Here is a 19,546-nt window from a genome sequence, read left to right as displayed (position 1 = left end):
TTTACAAATTTAAAATTTTACAACTTTACTGTAGGTAAATGTCAAAAGTTCTAATTTTCTCAAATATATTACTAATCCTTCTAAAGTAAAATAGGTGTATATTATTATTAGGACAAATATCAATTTACACGCTAAACTAAGTGTATCAATTTAAACTCCAAATTAATAATTGTTTCGATAAACTTTAAAGTTTCATTAGTGTATTAATTTAAATCCTTCATTATGTTTTATTTGGATATACTTATAAAAGATTAAGATTTAAATTGATATAATTATAAGTTTATAAGTTAAGGGTTTAAGTTGATACAATTATTAGTCTAGGGTTTAAATTGATACTACCTGAAAGTTACAAGTTTAAATTGATACAACTATTAGTTTAGGATTTAAATTAACTCTCTAAGTTCATGGATATAAATTGATATTTGTATTATTATTATTATTATTATTTAGAAAGGGATATTGTTTAAATTGGTGTATATTATATTCTATTTTATATTGTAGATTACGACATTAAGGTAATGAAAGTATGGACAGAAAAAAAATTAAATAGATAGAATGAGTTGTAGAACATAAATATCAATAATATTCCATACATACTAAAATCACATACCAAACTTTTAGTTTTAAAAATAGATTAGTTTTTTTTTAAAAAAAAAATAATAATAAGGTTCTGTTTCCGTTGTTTTTTTTAAATTTTCTTTTTAAACTTTAGAAAATACGAGATACAACATTTGAAAAAAAAAATAATCCGACGGGTTGTAAGTACCAAATGGCGATCGTCGTGTTGTGGATAAATCCACTGGCTTTGAAAGTAAGATCAGTGCGACTTCAGTGCTAAAACACCAAAATCGGTTGCTCCCTAAAGTTAACACAACTTTTGATTTTTGACGTGTATTTGTTAGAGAACGAGTTAGAATCGATGGAAAAATACTCAAAAAACCATAGATCTAAAGAGGATAAAACATAGGAAGAAGTAATACAAATGTTTTATATTTTTTCTCCCAAAAATTAAGAGCGCTTGAAAAATAAGATCTGTTTTTAAAACAAAAAAAAAAAAAAAAAAAAAAAAAAAAAAACCATTTTGAAATTAATTTTAAAACTGTTTTAGAATTAATTGAGATTAATTATTGGAATTAATTTCAATCGGTAATAAAAACTCTTTTCTATTTTCTTTTATTTTGCTATGTTAGTCATTTCCAGCAAAGGTTTTCGTCAAATAAATCATACTTGGTTCTTCATTCCTTTAATCTTAAGAAATAAATTTTACCAAACGCATTAATATTTTTCTGCATTTTCAAATTTACGACCAATCAAAATTTTAAAATTATGAATTCAAATTTAACGTTTTTAAATTAGAACAAGCATGTTTTCAAATAGAGTGGAAATGAGAAATTTATTTTCATTTCCTACAAAATTCTCTAGTTTAAAAAACAATTTTTTTCAACCACGAACCAAAAGAGGTTCATCTTCTTCGTTGGACTTGGATATTTGTCACACAATCCAACAAATATTGTATATGCAATTGTACTAAAAAAAACTTATATGTTCAACACAATGTGATGTATATAATAATGATTCCAGAACTTTTTTGACGCATCCTATTAATTCAATTTGGCCAAATTTATCTCAGACTGAAAATGAAAATACTATGAGAAAAGTTTTTTTTTTTTTTTAAAGACGAGTTTAAATCAACTAATATATATATAATATATTAGCGACTAAGATATTTGTGGTTTAAATTTACACCTTTACTAAAAGAAAGTTGACAACTTCTCAAAGTCGATATTGCCTATACACATGTGTAACTATCTTAGAAAACTTTATTTAATTAACTATTGCAATTTGTATCTTATATTCAAAATTTTAAGTTTTAAGGTAAATGTTGCAACACGTATTCAAGCTAAAAGCGCAATTGATGAAGTTGAAAGTTTATGGAAAAAAATTGATTAATTTTTTCCAAATTTAGAAGTAAATGACGTTTTTCATATTTTGTGAAGAATATTATTCAAAAGTTAGAAAGTTTGAATCCCCACTTAAGATATTTGTATACTATATTATTTTATTTTAAAAATAAGTAGAGATCTCTTTTAGTATAAATAAGGCTTAATTTGGGGTTGTTGTAGTTTTTAAAATAATTGTTGACAACTGTTTTAGAAAAATCGATTGTAAAATGAAGGACATGTTTAAAATGACTAGAGAAAAAAGTATTTTTCAAAAAAAAATCATTTTTATTTAATTTTTTTAAAAAAATGTTTAAAATAGCATTTTAAATACACTTTGAAAATATTTCAAAAGCTATTTTGAGTGGTTGTGAAACACTTCAATTTTTTAAAGTTACTTATTTGCAAAATTAAATGCTTCAAAATTTATATCAAACACACCCGAATTAAACTAATTTTTTATAAATTTCAATTTAAAACTTGAAAAAATAGGTTATAGTATTTGGTAATAAATATTAAAGTATCTTGTTTTAGATATAATAACTAAAATAAATCTATTATTAACTTTTTATTTTTTATAATTTGTAACTTTAAATAATTGTTTAGAAAGATATATTTGGTTTGCTCTAGATTGGTTTTTTAAATATTAAGGGAAATGATTTTATTTAAAAAAAAAATCAATATGAGATTATTTTTAAAAGTGTTTAATAGGTTCATAAATTTTGAATTTGTTTGGAAGGATATATTTTGTTTGTTGATTACTTTTTAAATACGAAGAGAACTGACTTTTTTTTTTTTAATTATTATTATTATTATTATTATTATTATTATTATTTGAAAAAATCAATATGGAATAATTTTTATAAGTATTTAATAGATCTACAAATTTATAATTTTATGTCTAATAGGTCTAAAGTTTAATAGTTTTAAAAAATAAATAATCTATTAAATGTAAATTTGAATTTTTATGTCTAATAAAACTTTAAAGACCCGTCTAGTAAGCATTTTACTTTTTGTTTTTTGCTTTTAAATATTAAATATACTTTCTCTCAATTTCTTAGAATGATTTGTATATTTCATAAGTACAAAAGTTAAATTCTTAAGCTAAATACCAAAAATAAAAATAAGATTTTGAGAACTTTTGTTTCTTTCAAATTTAGTTTGTTTTTTCTTTAAATATTAGTAAAAAGTAGATAACAAAACAATATATTTAGAGGTGAAATGAGTGTTTATAGGCTTAATTTTAAAAACCAAATGGTTTTCAAACGAGACCAAAATTTTTAATTTTGTATCTAGTATATTTGTGATTAACCAAAAAAAAAAAAAAAAAGAAAGAGAGAGGAAATTTAGAAATTTAGAGACTACATTCGTAATTCTGAAAATTTAGTGGCCAAATAGACACGTACTCAAAGTTCAAGAACTAAATTTGCAGTTTAACTATATATATATAGTTCGCATAAATAACATTTAAGGTTAAAATAGCATTTTAGCCATTATATTTTCAAATGTCTACTTTTTTCTTCTACTTTCGATAAATCTAAAAAATAGTCTTCATTCACAATTATAAATTTAGTAAAATTCTTATAAATAGAAAATTTTCAAAAATATTTACATTTTATAGCAAAGAGTTCCAAAAATGTTTGGTATTTTTATAACTTTTTGCAAGTACTTTTGGAACTTTTTACTATAAATGGTAAATATTTTTAATATTTTTAATTAATTTATCGTTGATTTTTTTTTTAAAAAAATAGTTTCTATTAAATAACTTAGGAAAATATATTCACATCGTGATTCTTTTAAAAAGTATTATTATTATTAAATTAATGTCAATAAAAATTAATTTTAAAATATTAAATTTAAGATTTATTAACTTTATTGGATAAATATAAAATTTATAAAAAGTATAGCAATTAAAATAGTCAATTAAAAATATATGAACTAAAATAAAATAAATATAGAAATTAAAATGATATTTTAACATTTTAACCTATTGTTTTAGGGAACATAAACCTATCGTTTTAGGGACCATAGAAAGATAGTTAAACTTAGTGTATTCTATGTAGATAGCCCTAATATTAACTCTATATTCTAAAAATATTCAAACTTCATGAATATTTTACATAAAAAAATGATTATATCGATTTAAGCTTTAAACTTTGGGATTTTACCAATTTAACTCCTAAACTTTAAATTTGTATCAATTTAAACTCCTAATTAATCATTATATCAATTTAAATTTTGAACTTTCACAAATGTATCAATTTAGACCCTGAACTTTCATAAATATATCAATTTAAACCTTGAACATTCATAAGTGTATCAAAATAAAATATAATGAATTATTTAAGTTGATACAATTATGAAAATTTGGGATTTAAATTGATACAATTATTAGTTTGAAATTTAAATTGTACAATTCCTAAAGTTTAGAGTTTAAATTATATAATTATTAGTTTAGAATTTAAATTGATACTTGAACTTTGGAATAAATTAATATTTGCCATTTTTTCTTTTTAATAAAAATTAGAGTTAAAAAAATAGAAAAACTAAAATCATAAAAGAAAATTGGACGTCATGCAAGATTGATTGATTGATTGATTTTGTAACCCACCAACAAAAATTAAATGAAGAAGGAAAAATTTATGAGGTTTTCTTCAAATTTTATTTAACTTTCAAAATATATATGAGATTTATTTCCAATAATCTTAGAAGATTTGTATTTCATTGTTTATAACATAGTTAAAATTACATACATAATAGTTAAAATTACATACATACCTACATCAAATATATATAGGAGTACGTATTCATGTATATATTGTTGTCAATAAATGATATGAGATTATAGTGCATAGTATATATATACAATGTTTATTTTCAAATTTTATTTTTAACTTTCAAATAAATTTGTGTTTATTTCAAATAATTTAAAGGAGTTAAATTCTAATATTCTAAAAAAGCTAACAAAATATTTTATTTTACATATTCCATAAAGTTTCAAATATTAACGACCCAACTTCCTAAAATAGATTTTGGGTATTCCTATGCATACATGGTTTGGAAAACATAAAATGTGACTATAATTGGTTACAACAAGAAATTCACAAATGCTCTATCAAATGAAATAACAATGAATTTACTTAAGATATCTTAAACAGTAATTTAAATCAAAATAGAAATTTCAAAATGAAACTTTGACTTATTCCAAGGCTAGTACTTGTACTCTTGAATAGTTTAACAAAAACGACAAAACAAAATCACGATGCGGAAGCTCGTTATATATATATATATATCATGATGTTGTCAACTGCCTCGAACGTTACCTTCATGAGAAAACAAAAGTGGGAAGGGTCAATATTAGAAAAATACTCAGTAAGTGACATTTGATGATGACCATTGTGCACATTTGTGTCACACAAGCATTCAAATGCATATGTCGCACATATAAAAAACAACGCGTAAGCTTAGGTGTTATGACACTTGCGTCACATAGACCAACAGTGTACGCAACACTTAACAGTTAGTATTTCATGAGATCACACTTGTGTCACACAAACATGTCACACAGATAAGATGTACATAACCCACAGCTTATATAGAGTTTGTCTCGTGCACATTCACATCACACAGATCTACTACATAGACCTCCAATGTATACATTGCACACTCATACTAATAATCAACTTATCACACAGTAAGAGGACCTTTGCGGCAAAGAGTTAGTTATTATAGTTGGGTTATAATAGTTTGTATTTGTGGTGTAGATTATTTTAGTTTGGACAATAATAGTATGTATCTGAAGTATAAACTATTTCAATAGTAAATAACGTAGTAAATAATAAAAAAATGAAGAATGTAAAATAGTAAAAACTATAGTAAATAGTAGATATTATAGTAAATTGTGGTTTTAAAATAGTATTAATTGTAATTAATTGAGAAATACAAAAGAGTGCTATTAATGCATAATTTATAGCAAAAAAAAGTTAATTGGCCCATAATTCAAACCAATGATGATTAACAACTAAAGGGAATAAATGGATAATTCTCACGTTGTTTAAGGAACAACATTTAAAAATAAAAAATAAAAAACCTCATAAAACAGTACGGAAATCGTCAAAAAAAAAAAAAAAGCAACAACCCAATTATAAGTTGTAGAAAAAAAAAGAAAAAAAATATGACCGTTGTGTGTAATGTAACCAGCTGGTTTTATTATTATTATGACGATGATATGATGTGGGGTCCACAAACAGTATGTTTTGTTTGTTTCACAAAAGGGCCCGTTTTCCCTCCCTTTTTATTGGCTCCAAGAATCTGACTAACGGCTATTGCACGGAGACCAAAGACAAGCCACCGTCTTTGATACTGGAAAAAAAAATCAATTTTTACGGTGAAATTGTTCGAAATTATTATTTAGTTATTGTGGTTAGTTTGAAATTTAGTAAATTTATAATATTTTTTTTTACCAATATACAGAGGTTGTATCAATTTAAATCGTAAATTAATAACTATATTAATTTAAATTTTAAATATTAGGAGTGGTACCAATTTAAATCTCAAACTACTAATAAATATCAATTTAAACCGTGAACTAATAATAACTATATCAATTTAAAGTAATTTTTTATAATTGTAATAATTGTATCAATTTAATCCCTCAATTATGTTTTCTTTGGCTACATTTATGATAGTTCAAGGTTTAAATTAATATATTTATGAAAGTTAAGAGTTTAAATTGATACTCTTATGAAAGTTCAAGGTTTAAATTGATACAATTCTTAGTTTTAAGATTTAAATTGATACCGCTTTCAAAGTTTATGGATATAAATTGATATTTACCCTAGCTTTTATTTAAAAAAATACACCATGTAACACGATCATAAAAACAATTTAAAGATATATTGAATAAGTTAGGATAAATATCAATATTTTGAAGAAGCTTTATTAGTACAATGATGAAAATAATATTTTAGGAGGTGTTCGAGGTCCTTGACTTCAAGTGGTAGCCCACTTCATGTTAAGGGCTCCAATTATAATAGTTGTCCTCTCAACTATTATAATCTAAAATTAACTACAACATTATTATTTCAAATATCCTTTTCCTATAATGTTTACTATTTTATACTTATTCTCTCTTTTCATTGTAGTCACTACATTTACTACTTTTTATTTATACTAAAACAGCCTACATCACGAATACAGATTATTATAATTATAGACTATTATAACCACGGACTATGATTATCAACTTAGCATTCAATTATCCAATTATATTATATTTACATCGTTTTTTTTTGTTTTTTTTGTTTTTGTTTTTTTTTTTTTATGGTTCATTATGATATAATGGAAATACTAAAAAAAGCAAATATCAATTTATGCCTCTGAACTTTGGGGGTCGTATCAATTTAAATCTTAAACTGATAATTGATCAATTTAAACTTTGAACTTTGGGGATTTAAGTCCAAACTAATCGGTGTATAATTCTAAACCTGAGCATTTAATAAGTGTATCAATTAACACCTTGAAATTTTATTGACGTATCGATTTAAACATTGAAAATTTATAAATATATCCAAATAAACATAACAAAGAATTTAAATCATTATAAATTGATACACTTATGAAAGACTCAAGATTTAAATTGATACGATTATTAGTTTAGGGTTTAAATAAATACAAACTCCAAAGTTCAGAGTATAAATTGATATTTTTCCTAAAAAAAATTAGGTTAAAAATTACTATTAGTCCCTAAACTTTCATAGAAGTAACGATTTTGGTCTCTAAACTTTAGTTTGTAACATTTTAATCCTTATACTTTAAGTTTTGTAACAATTTAGTCAATTAACTTGACCATGTAACAATTTAGCCTATGTACTTTAAAATTGGTAACAATTTAGTCCATATGGTAGAAATTACTGGTAAGATTTAATGAAATTTCGTGCATAAATAAACCACTAAACTAATTAGAGACTCAATATTTTTGCAAAATATAAAATCTACATCATAAAATATTAAAAATTGTCATCTAATTTTGATGAAGTTTTTTTATATGAGGAACTAAATTGTTACAAAAAATTTAAAAATATAAAAGCTAAATTATTATATAGTAAATTTTAAAGACTAAATTGTTACAAAATTAAAAATACAAATACTAAATCGCTACAAACAAAATGGTTACTCTCGAAAAAGTTTCGAACCAATAGTGATTTTTAAGGGAAAGGTTAATATAATGTTAGAAGGCCAATGCATGCGTTCGTCAGTTTTTAACCGTCTGATCAATCAGATTAAGCATCCACGTGAAATGTGGGTCCCACGGAGCCCACCTCTCTCTCTCTGCCCATATATTCCCGCATCTTTCCCCACTTTTTCCCGGTTGCTTTACCTTGGTTTTAACTTGCCTTCACTCATTCTGTCCTTCCCACTCATTCCCCTTTCTCCTCTCTTCTCTCTTTCTTTCTCCCATTGTTGGGTTCTTCAAACCTCTGCTCAAGACCATGCTCAACCAAATGGCCTTCCAGTTTATGAACTATCAAATGGCTGTTTCGTTTCTCCTCTTCATTTTCTCTCTTTTGTCTCTCCAGTTGCACGCCACCCCTGAAGGTCAGACAAACATCAATCTTTCGAGTTCTTTCTACTGAATCTGAGCTTTTTTTCTGGAGGACTTTGCCGTTTTTCTTGTTATTTTGGTGCTTGGTTTCTCTCATGAGCTGTTTTCGTTTTATGAAATGTGACGTTTCCATGTGTTTGTTTATTGAAGTTCATTTTTCATATCCATGTGAAACATGAGGAACCCAGATGAAAAAAAAAAAAAACCCCAAAAAAGAGGAAAAGGGTTAACTCCCTATTGAATGAGTTTGAATTTCTGTAGGTCAGATGTTTGATTAAATGCTCCAAGAGAAGAGGTAGTTGGATGGGTAGTAAATGATTGCTGTGCTGCTTTGTCATTAAAGATGGACTGTGGATTGCAATGATTTATTGCTCTTAATCAAACCTTGGGAGTTTTAATTTTTTGTTCTGATACAGTGTTAAACTTAAATTAGTATTAAACCCATATAGATTAAACTAATAGGTGAGGGTATGTTTAATTTTTTATATATGTTCTTAGTTCTCTCTCTCTCTTACTTGCAGCTGACTTATTCTCTAAATCTAAGAGTTTAGGCATATATTCCTTATATTGTGATTTTGTTTTTGCAGATGTATTTGTTGGTGTGAATATTGGGACTGCTCTTTCGGTTATGCCCCATCCAACGCAAGTAGCAGCCCTCCTGAAAGCCCAACAAATTCGGCATGTTCGATTATACGACGCTGATGGTGGGATGCTGATGGCCCTTGCAAACACAGGCATTCAAGTTATGGTAACTGTCCCTAATGAACAGCTTCTAGGGATTGGACAATCAAACTCCACTGCAGCGAACTGGGTTAATCGCAATGTCTTAGCACATTACCCAGCTACTAATATCACAGCCATTTCTGTTGGTTTTGACGTTCTAACAACAGTTCCTAATGCAGCTAAAATCCTTGTCAATGCCCTCAAATACATTCATTCTGCACTTGTAGCATCCAACCTTGATCACCAGATCAAGGTCTCTACGCCTCTTTCTTCTTCGATTATTCTTGATTCATTTCCGCCTTCACAAGCCTTCTTCAATGCATCACTGGATTCTGTAATAGTTCCCCTGCTTGGTTTCTTGCAATCTACTAACTCCTTCCTTATGCTTAATGTGTATCCCTACTATGACTATTTGCAATCTAATGGCTTTATTTTGTTGGATTATGCACTCTTAAAGCCTCTCCCTTCAAATAAAGAAGCTGTCGATTCCAACACGCTTCTTCGTTATACCAATGTTTTCGATGCAATGGTTGATGCAGCTTACTTTGCTATGGCTTCTCTAAATTTCACTAACATACCCATTGTAGTTTCAGAAACAGGCTGGCCATCAAAAGGTGGCTCTAACGAGCCAGATGCAACGTTGGAAAATGCAAACACTTACAATAGCAATTTAATCAGGCACGTGCTGAACAAAACTGGAACTCCTAAACATCCAGGGATTGCTACTAGTACTTACATTTATGAGCTTTATAATGAGGACTTGAAACCTGGGCCTATCTCTGAGAAGAACTGGGGATTGTTTGATGCTAATGGAAAGCCTATATATATTCTGTGCTTGACGGGATCAGGACTTGTGTTAGCGAACGATACAACAAACCAAACGTACTGTGCTGCAAAGGAAGGTGCCGACCCAAGGATGCTGCAGGCTGCGTTGGATTGGGCATGTGGACCTGGCAGGGTGGATTGTTCAGCTTTGCTTCAAGGGCAGCCGTGCTACGAACCCGACAATGTCATGGCTCATGCAACATATGCTTTCAATACTTATTATCATCAAATGGGGAGAGCGTCAGGTTCATGTGACTTCAATGGGGTGGCTGCAGTTACAACCACTAACCCAAGTAAGAGAAGACCTAGCAGAATTCATCACTTTCCTTGTTGTTTCTCCTGTTGTTCTGCATATCTTTAGAGCTAACTTATCTTTCTGTTATCTTGATGAATGCAGGTCATGGATCCTGCTTATTTTCTGGAAGGTAAACTTCATACAGAACTTTCGGGAAAAATATTAACTATACTCTTAACCTATCCATTCGAGCTTTTGAGTTTAGATGGTGTTTTAATATATACAGTATGAGTAGGAAATCTTAAGTTCATATCATGCAATGTCATTTTCTTACTAATTGATAGAGTTGAAGCTTAGTATACAAGTTTAGTGATGATTTTATGAGGCGAGGGTATGTTTGGGAGGACTTTTCTCATGGTCAAAATCACTTCCGACTAAAAATCATCATGTTTTGAAAGATGTTTGGAAGTGATTTATAAGTGCTCTTAGAAAAAGTCAAAGCATTTAAATGCTAGATCACACTTTCAACCTAAACTGATTGGTAAAGAAAGCGCACTTGAAAATGTAGAACTATTAGCACTTTCTACCAGGTTGCAAATTACAACTATTGATATTGTGTCATTCTTTGTGACATATATAAACTGGACCTGCAATTGGGAATCATTGATTGATGTTGAAAATTTCTGAGTTTTACAGTGTTGGAAGGAATGGCACCATGGCAAACATCACAGCACCATCAATGAACTCAACAAATGCAGATTCTTCTGCAACCGCTTTTGGGTATGATATTTTGAGTTATGCAGTGATGGTGGTTGGAGCCCTGCTTGGGAGTTCCATTTGGTTGTAGACAAATGGATGTGCATTAGAAAGTGTTTTTGCAGTTTGTACTTTTTTTTTGTTTTTTTGGATGATCCATTAGTGCGATGAGTTGTGTTCTCTCGCAGAGTGGTGAGATGGAGTAGGTTTTAGGCTATTCTCTCTTCCTCCATTCAATTTTGTACAAGTCAAGATGGAGTTGTGGAGAATTTGAATTCTATTAGGTTATTAGCTCTCTACTAAAACTATGTAACATTTTTTTTTTCTGCTTTGGGAATCAGAGCCTTATTATTATTATTCTTTAGTTGAATTATAAAATTCACCTGTCATATGAATTTTTGTGTATTTCATTTCTTTGGATGAAAGTATCAGTTGATTTAATTTTTTAATTCTAATAAGTTTAATTACATTTCAACATCAATGACACCATCATGACGTGATTATAGACAATCGTCGTGGACCGGTCGCCCATGATTATTGCCGATAGCGGTGACTGTCATTGATGTTAAAGGAAGAAAATGAAAGGAGAGGAGAAACAAGAGGTGAGCGACAGAAGGAAGAAAGAAAATATATATTTTTAATTTTTTTCCCATAAAAAATATGTGTCACGTTAATTTTCCATTAGTAATTGACGAGAAATTGACCGATGAACTAAGAATTTGGTAAATCTCATGGTAAAGTTAATTTCATGAAAACAAAAGAAAAAGATAAATTAGGAATTTAAAGTAAATTCAAAATTGTTATAAATTTGTTAGTAAACTGAATTTTAAATTTCACTACTTTTAATTTGTTATAAAAAGAGAAATTAGAAATTTAAATCAAGATTTAATTTGTTATAAAATTACATTTCAAAATCTTGTTACTTTATTATCAAAAATTAAATTTGTTATAAAAAAAAAACTAAATTATTTGAAAAATTCTTATAAATAGAAAATTCACAAAATATTTACAATTTACAACAAAAAGTTTCAAAAGTACTTATAATTTTGGAACTTTATTTTTAAATATTTTTTTTTATATTTAAAAAGACCCAAAATTATTTTAGTTCCAATATGATTGTTTACATTAGAATTACAAAAGGCGCATCTAACATAAATTTAATTTTAAAGAGAATAGATTAAATGTTTCATTCAAAATTATCAACAAAAGAAAAAATCAATAATAATATTATAAAGTTCACAAAATAACCATTAAAATAAAAAATTTGATTTTGAAACTTTTGATTTGGAAGATAAAACCTCCAAATATTTTTGTTGAAGGTTACTTTTTGTCTTGATAAAATTATTTGTTACGCAAAAAATTAGCAAATAACCCTAATTAAAAAAATCAAACTTTTTTAAAGTATTAATCTTAACCTAATTATCAGTTTTTTTTTTTTATTTTTTTGTCAAATCAAACATAACTCAATTGACATTTAAGTATGCTAGAAATCACAAGGTCCATGAAAAAACCTGAAACAACTATTTTATTATTGTTATTTATATTGTTAACCTTAAATTTTAGGAGTAAAAAAGTACGTACCTATAAATACTAATTTTGAAAAATATCTAAATTACTTTTCGCTTATAAAAATAGCTAAACGCAAAAATGATTTTTTTTTAGTTAAAATAAAATTACCCTTGTGTGTTTTTTTAGAAAAATCAGGAAAAAAGTGTGTGAAATTCTGTTTTCACCTAAAAATATAAAATAAATGATTTTTAAAACTGGAATTAGATATCTACACAAATACTTTTTTTCTTTTTGTTTGAAATTTTATATGACAATTGCAAATACACTTTGGGCAAGCCATCAAAAACAAAACTTCATTCTTCTCAGAAATAGACATTAACACAAGAGAATAAAAGTGAGTATTTAGTGAAAAATCAAATTTAAAAATATAAATCTTGAAATTATATAGACTAATTTGAAACAAGATTCAAAATATAAGAGTAAAAATATAATATTTTAAAACTAAAGGATCCATTTGGGTCGATTCATCCTCTATTTTATGTGTTATATGCTAATCCAAAAAGGAAATGACCATTTAGAATATTGAAGGTCCAGGTAGATTGTAAGTTCCTATGAGTTCAAACACTTTGAAGACTTCTTTTATTAGTTCTCATAACATTGTTCCTGTAATTTTAGTTTCTTTTATATTTTATGTATAATGAATGTTTCTAAAAAAAGATGCATTAAAGATGGGGTTAAAAAGATGAAAATTGAGAAGTTGACTTCTTTATTTAATGCTTTATTTTGACTTTTGACATTTGACCTTTTTAGATTAAATAGATTACAATTTCTAAAAGGTTGTATAAAGTCTTTTATCCTTTCAATTGTAATCATATTTTATAGGAGTGAAATTTGAGCATTAACCACTACAATTTCTAAGTTTGACTGTAATTCTTGTGATAGAATGCATCCAAGTCATTCGATCTAATCTTGATTAAGTTTATCATAGATGACTCATTTCAAAACAAGATTTTTCAATATTGACTCCAGATCTTTGACTTAAGAAATAATATATTCTAGTCTTGTCTCTTGGTTGATCTAAATCTTATACAGTTAATTTATTTGATTCAAGAGTTTTGTTTTTCTCAACATAAAATTAATTTTTAAAAATTCTTCTCAAGAAATTATAGGAATTTAACATTAATTATATTGTTCTAAAAATTTATTATTAACAAATTGAAAGCCTTTCAGTATATATTTATAACACAAGCAACAGCTATCATCTTTGTAATATTAGGTTATTTATTAATTAAGTTAACTTTCAATCCTATGTCTATTTGATTGATCTATGAGTTCTTAAATTTATTTATTTTTTCTATAATAAATCTTTAAATTTTAAATAATAAGCCTTTAAATTTTTAAAATATCTAATATATTTTAGATCTAAATTCATTAATGAATGTTGGATATGACAACATCCTCAGACGATGAACATGACAACAACGAATGGTCAAGAACCAGAGGTCGGACAAAGAACGGAACCTGCAAAACAAAAGCTTGTTTCACGCTGAGTCGTGGAGCTCGCTCTCTTTAAGACGTTTCGTGGCTCTGCACAAGTGCGCATGCAAATCAAATATATTGCCACGTCATCCACAGGATAAAATAACCCAAAAAAGAAAACTCGATCGGAAATGCACCGTTACCGATCAGAACACACACTTTCAGATTGGATTGCTCGAAAAACAGAAAAAACAAAGGAGAGGGAGTGATTGAGTGCGAGATTGAGAGAATGAAAAATGATATGCCTGAAATGCTTGAAGGGTTGTGCCTTTTATAAGGCTCGAAACCCAACTGCCAGAGAGGGAAGTGTGGCCAGCCATAGAACATGCGCGCGGAACGACGCAAGCGACACGGGCGATGCGACAATGGCTGAAGACCAACTCTATTTTCCAAAAAATAATAATAATAAAACAATTTTTTTTTAAAAGAAGATCACACACCCGTCTCGCCCGTCCGATCGGATGGACAACAGCACGCGCGGTATTTCCACCATACCTACATTGGATTGCTCGAAAAACGGAAAAAACAAAGGAGAGGGAGTGATTGAGAGCGAGATTGAGAGAATGAAAAATGATCTGCCTGAAATGCTTGAAGGGTTGTGCCTTTTATAAGGAGAGGAAGTGCGGCCAGCCACAGAACATGCGCACGGAACAACGCAAGCGACGCGGGGCACGCGACAATGGCTAAAGACCAACTCTATTTTCCAAAAAAAAATAATAATAAAACATTTTTTTAAAAAAAAGATCACATACACGTCTCGCCCGTCCGATCGGATGGACAACAGCACGCGCGGTATTTCCACCATACCTACATTAGATTGCTCGAAAAACGAAAAAAACAAAGGAGAGGGAGGGATTGAGAGAATGAAAAATGATCTGCCTGAAATGCTTGAAGGGTTGTGCGGCCAACCATAGAACATGCGCGCGGAACAACGCAAGCGACGCGACAATGGCTGAAGACCAACTCTATTTTCCAAAAAATGATAATAATAAAACAATTTTTTTTAAAAAAAAAAGATCACACACACGTCTCGCCCGTTCAATCGGATGGTGCACACGTATTTCCACCATACCTACATTGATCTATCTCCTCACTCTCTCCAAAACATGGGTACCTCTTGGGGCCCAAACTCAACTGCCAGAGAGGGAAGTGTGGCCAGCCATAGAACATGCGCGCGGAACGACGCAAGCGACACGGGCGATGCGACAATGGCTGAAGACCAACTCTATTTTCCAAAAAATAATAATAATAAAACAATTTTTTTTTTAAAAGAAGATCACACACCCGTCTCACCTGTCCGATCGGATGGACAACAGCACGCGCGGTATTTCCACCATACCTACATTGGATTGCTCGAAAAACGGAAAAAACAAAGGAGAGGGAGTGATTGAGAGCGAGATTGAGAGAATGAAAAATGATCTGCCTGAAATGCTTGAAGGGTTGTGCCTTTTATAAGGAGAGGAAGTGCGGCCAGCCACAGAACATGCGCACGGAACAACGCAAGCGACGCGGGGCACGCGACAATGGCTAAAGACCAACTCTATTTTCCAAAAAATAATAATAATAAAACATTTTTTTTTAAAAAAGATCACATACACGTCTCGCCCGTCCGATCGGATGGACAGCAGCACGCGCGGTATTTCCACCATACCTACATTAGATTACTCGAAAAACGAAAAAAACAAAGGAGAGGGAGGGATTGAGAGAATGAAAAATGATCTGCCTGAAATGCTTGAAGGGTTGTGCGGCCAACCATAGAACATGCGCGCGGAACAACGCAAGCGACGCGACAATGGCTGAAGACCAACTCTATTTTCCAAAAAATGATAATAATAAAACAATTTTTTTTTTAAAAAAAAGATCACACACACGTCTCGCCCGTTCAATCGGATGGTGCACACGTATTTCCACCATACCTACATTGATCTATCTCCTCACTCTCTCCAAAACATGGGTACCTCTTGGGGCCCAAACTCATATCTCAAGGTTGGAGTACAAAAATGAGACTCCTCTTTCAAAATTTATCAATGTGGGATTCTCAACCAAGGTTGGTTCCCTTTTTTTCCTTTTTTTTTTTTTTTTTTTTTTTTTTTTTTTTTTTTAAAAAAAAAAATTAAAATTTCACCCAACAATCCTCCACTTGAAAATTTAAAACATAAGATAAACAAGTTTTTCATCGAGCAGTTTCAGTCTTTACAACATTGTGCATAAGCAAAAGTGTCTTACGACTAGGGATGACAACGAGGTCGAGGCGGGGCGGGGATGCACTCCCCATCCCCGTCACCATCTCATACCCAATTTTGGGGAGTCGGGGTCGAGGAATCCCCTTTCGGGGATTTGGGTCTCTACAGGAAAAAATTCCCGCTTTTTATTTTATTATTTTTATTATCTAAAATTAACTATATTTAATATTTATATTGAAATTGTAAATTTTTTATATAGGAAATTAGTATTATTGTTACATATAGTTGTTTAAATTAAATATTACATGTTTTTTTTATTATAAATTAATAAAAATTAAAATTATTATATATATTTTTAAAATTAAAAAAGAAAAAAAAACTTAAACATACTGTTTCAGTAATGTATATTATTATTATTATTATTAGACATATATTAATAATTAAAAAAAATTGGGACGGGGACGGGGATTGGGTTCAGGGTCGGGGATGGGGCGGGGATCCCCTCTCCGTCCCCGCCTCGTCCCCGATCGGGGACCCAATTTAAATCCCTGGTTTGACCCCTGTCCCCGATCAAATCGGGGATTCTCCGCCTCGATCAGGTCAGGGACCCGACCCTGCGGGAAATTTTGTCATCCTCACTTACGACTTGAACCTTTACGTAGTATAGATGATTCAAAATATACTAGAATAACCCTTGGTTTGAACTCTATCTCTAACAACATCTTACACACAGTGTTATTATGGTGTAGTTCAAAAGTTCATGCTTTAAGGCCTAGCACGTGTATCCCGGTTTAGTGAACGCTTTAGAGAGTTTTCCTAAAAAACTCTATAGGAAGCGGCCCCTACTTCCACATTCACATAGGTGATTCTATCAAGAGTATTCCTGTAGTTAGGTACCACACTTGTCATCAAGTATAGATCTCAATAAGAACTGAGTTTAACCTCTCTTACGCTTCAGGATATCATGCTCAGACTCTAAGTCATAGGAATGGAACTTTGTGTTTGTTTTAGCATGATTCACTATTTATCACTTGTGATAAGTTATTACCCATTGAACCTATTTCTTGGGATCTCCACTTTACAGGTTGGGTTTTCCTTACAGTGATTCATCTTTTTATAGGCATGAGTCTCATCCTTTTTAAGGTTATGAAAACCTTCTCTCTGACCAGTCCGTTCGTCAAAGGATCTACCAAAATTTCATCAGCTCGTATATGATCCACTCTGATTGCACCAGTAGTGAGAAACTCTCTAATGATACTGTGCTTATGACGTATTTGTCACCTATTTTTGTTGTAATAACGGTTCTGAACTTTTGCGATTGCTGGAGTACTATCGCAATTGATCAATATGACTGGTACCAACTTTTTCCATAAGGGAATCTTTGATAGCAGACTTCTAAGCCAACCTGCTTCTTCACTAGCTATCGCTAGTTCTATCATTTCTGACTCTATCGTAGATTGGGCTAAAATAGTCTGTTTCTTGGACTTCCAAAAGACAACTTCGCCTGCTATATTAAAGATAGCCACTTGTAGCCTTTGAATCATCCGAGAGGAAGTTCTAATTAGCATCGCTGAACCCTTCTAGGACAGCGGGATACTTCTGATAATGTAATCCTAGGTTTTGGGTTTTCTTTAAGTACCTCATAGCCCTTTCTATAGCATTTCAATGCTCTTTACTAGGTCTTCTTGTAAATCTACAAAGTAATCCTATAACATAAACTATGTCAGGCCTAGTGCAGTCAGCAGCATATCTAAGACTGTCTATGTGAAGGAAATAAGATATGAGGATTTCCATGAGCACCAAAATGATCGTTTCAAATTCCATTCAAAATTGAACATAAATAATTACAGTTACAAAATGGAAACTAACAGGTCATGCACAATACGAAATTACAGCATGCTTTACAATGAGATCAAGAGATAAAGTATACATACCTTTGAAGGCTCATTCTTCAAATTCCCTCGATCAAGAACTCCAAGCGTCCACGACAACAATACACGAATGCTCGAACACAACGACCGCAACACAACACGATCAACATCGAACACCACACGAGCAACGTGAACACACAACGAACAACTTCCAAAACCTCGAACTTAGTTAAGTTGAGTGAGGACACCACCACAATGGTTACCTTGGTATTCTCGATGTGAGAATCCAGAAGTGTGGGCTGTGTATGGACTTGTTAGAGGAAGAGATTGGAGGAACAACAATCGTGTAGATGATTGAGCAAGTGGGAGATGAGAAGAGTCTATCATATAGACGAATGCTCAATCGTATAGAAGAAGGCAACTTATTGTATAGATATTGCCCTATGATCGTTTAGCTACGACCAACTATGTGAACTATCGTATAGTAACACTCCATGATCGTTTAGTTTCTCTATCAGCTATCGTTTAGTAAAACGATTCTATTTGATAGTAATCCGTGAGTTTCTTTCCGAATTAAGCAAATCTTCTAAATTTAGGAAAACATTTTTCCTTTTATCTCACGGTTACTATAAAACCACCAATAACCTCCCACTCAATTGGTTATTAGAGAAAAAGAGACTATTATCCAATAATTAATATTATTATAAATATATATGATAACCAACTTACCATATTATATTTATAACCTATAGTTTTAATATTTCATCTCATGAAACATATAAACCACAACTCTTTTTCTATTTCATGGTACTTAATGTAAATCATATTTATATTAATCCTTTACTTGATGTATCTCATATATTACACTGATTATATTATATATACTCGAAGTTTCTCTTATCAATTTGAACATTTCATATCAACTCCAATAACTGATTCTCAACTTAAATCCATTGAGCTACCAAGGGGACCTTATGGACCTATAGCTTGAAGCTCTAACGGTACATGAATAGTTGTGAAGGAAATCGAATACGAGGATTTCCATGAGCAGCGAAAGGATCATTCCAAATTACAATCGTATATGAACTTTACAATTACAATCACAAACAGAAACATACGGTTATGTGGAATACAGAAATTACAGCATGTTATACAACAGATCAAGGACAAGAGCAACATACTTTTGTAGACTCGTCTTCAAGCTCCTTGATCACGAATGCTCGATCACAACAACATAGCAACACATGAACGTTCACCCAACACGATCGCTACACTGCACGAACACTGCGCACTCGAACTAATCGATCGCCAAGGTCACAAGCAACCCGAACACAATGAATAGCCTCCATAGAACCTCGACA

At 30.3% G+C, this 19,546-nt stretch overlaps 1 protein-coding gene across 1 annotated transcript; it reads left to right on the top strand.

Annotated features, from left to right (window-relative positions):
• The first annotated feature begins 8,304 nt into the window (after positions 1–8,304).
• On the top strand, positions 8,305–11,478 carry LOC120068187 (O-Glycosyl hydrolases family 17 protein). Its single transcript, XM_039019894.2, has 4 exons — positions 8,305–8,537; positions 9,132–10,385; positions 10,490–10,517; positions 11,024–11,478. The coding sequence occupies exons 1-4, from the start codon at positions 8,432–8,434 to the stop codon at positions 11,172–11,174; spliced, it is 1,539 nt and encodes a 512-aa protein (XP_038875822.1). The 5' UTR covers positions 8,305–8,431; the 3' UTR covers positions 11,175–11,478.
• The last annotated feature ends 8,068 nt before the right edge of the window (positions 11,479–19,546 follow it).

Source organism: Benincasa hispida, chromosome 12, assembly GCF_027475165.1.
Source record: "Benincasa hispida cultivar pf3 chromosome 12, pf3_genome.v1.1, whole genome shotgun sequence".
Lineage (NCBI taxonomy): Eukaryota > Viridiplantae > Streptophyta > Magnoliopsida > Cucurbitales > Cucurbitaceae > Benincasa > Benincasa hispida.
The sequence above is the reverse complement of the archived record's forward strand: the minus strand, read 5'-3'. Positions and strand labels throughout refer to the sequence as shown.

Coding starts and splice junctions, on each gene's coding strand:
- LOC120068187 (XM_039019894.2), top strand. CDS start 8,432: ATGCTCAACCAAATGGCCTTCCAGTTTATGAACTATCAAATGGCTGTT. Junction 10,386..10,489: donor AGTTACAACCACTAACCCAA/GTAAGAGAAGAC, acceptor TGATGAATGCAG/GTCATGGATCCTGCTTATTT. Junction 10,518..11,023: donor TCCTGCTTATTTTCTGGAAG/GTAAACTTCATA, acceptor TGAGTTTTACAG/TGTTGGAAGGAATGGCACCA.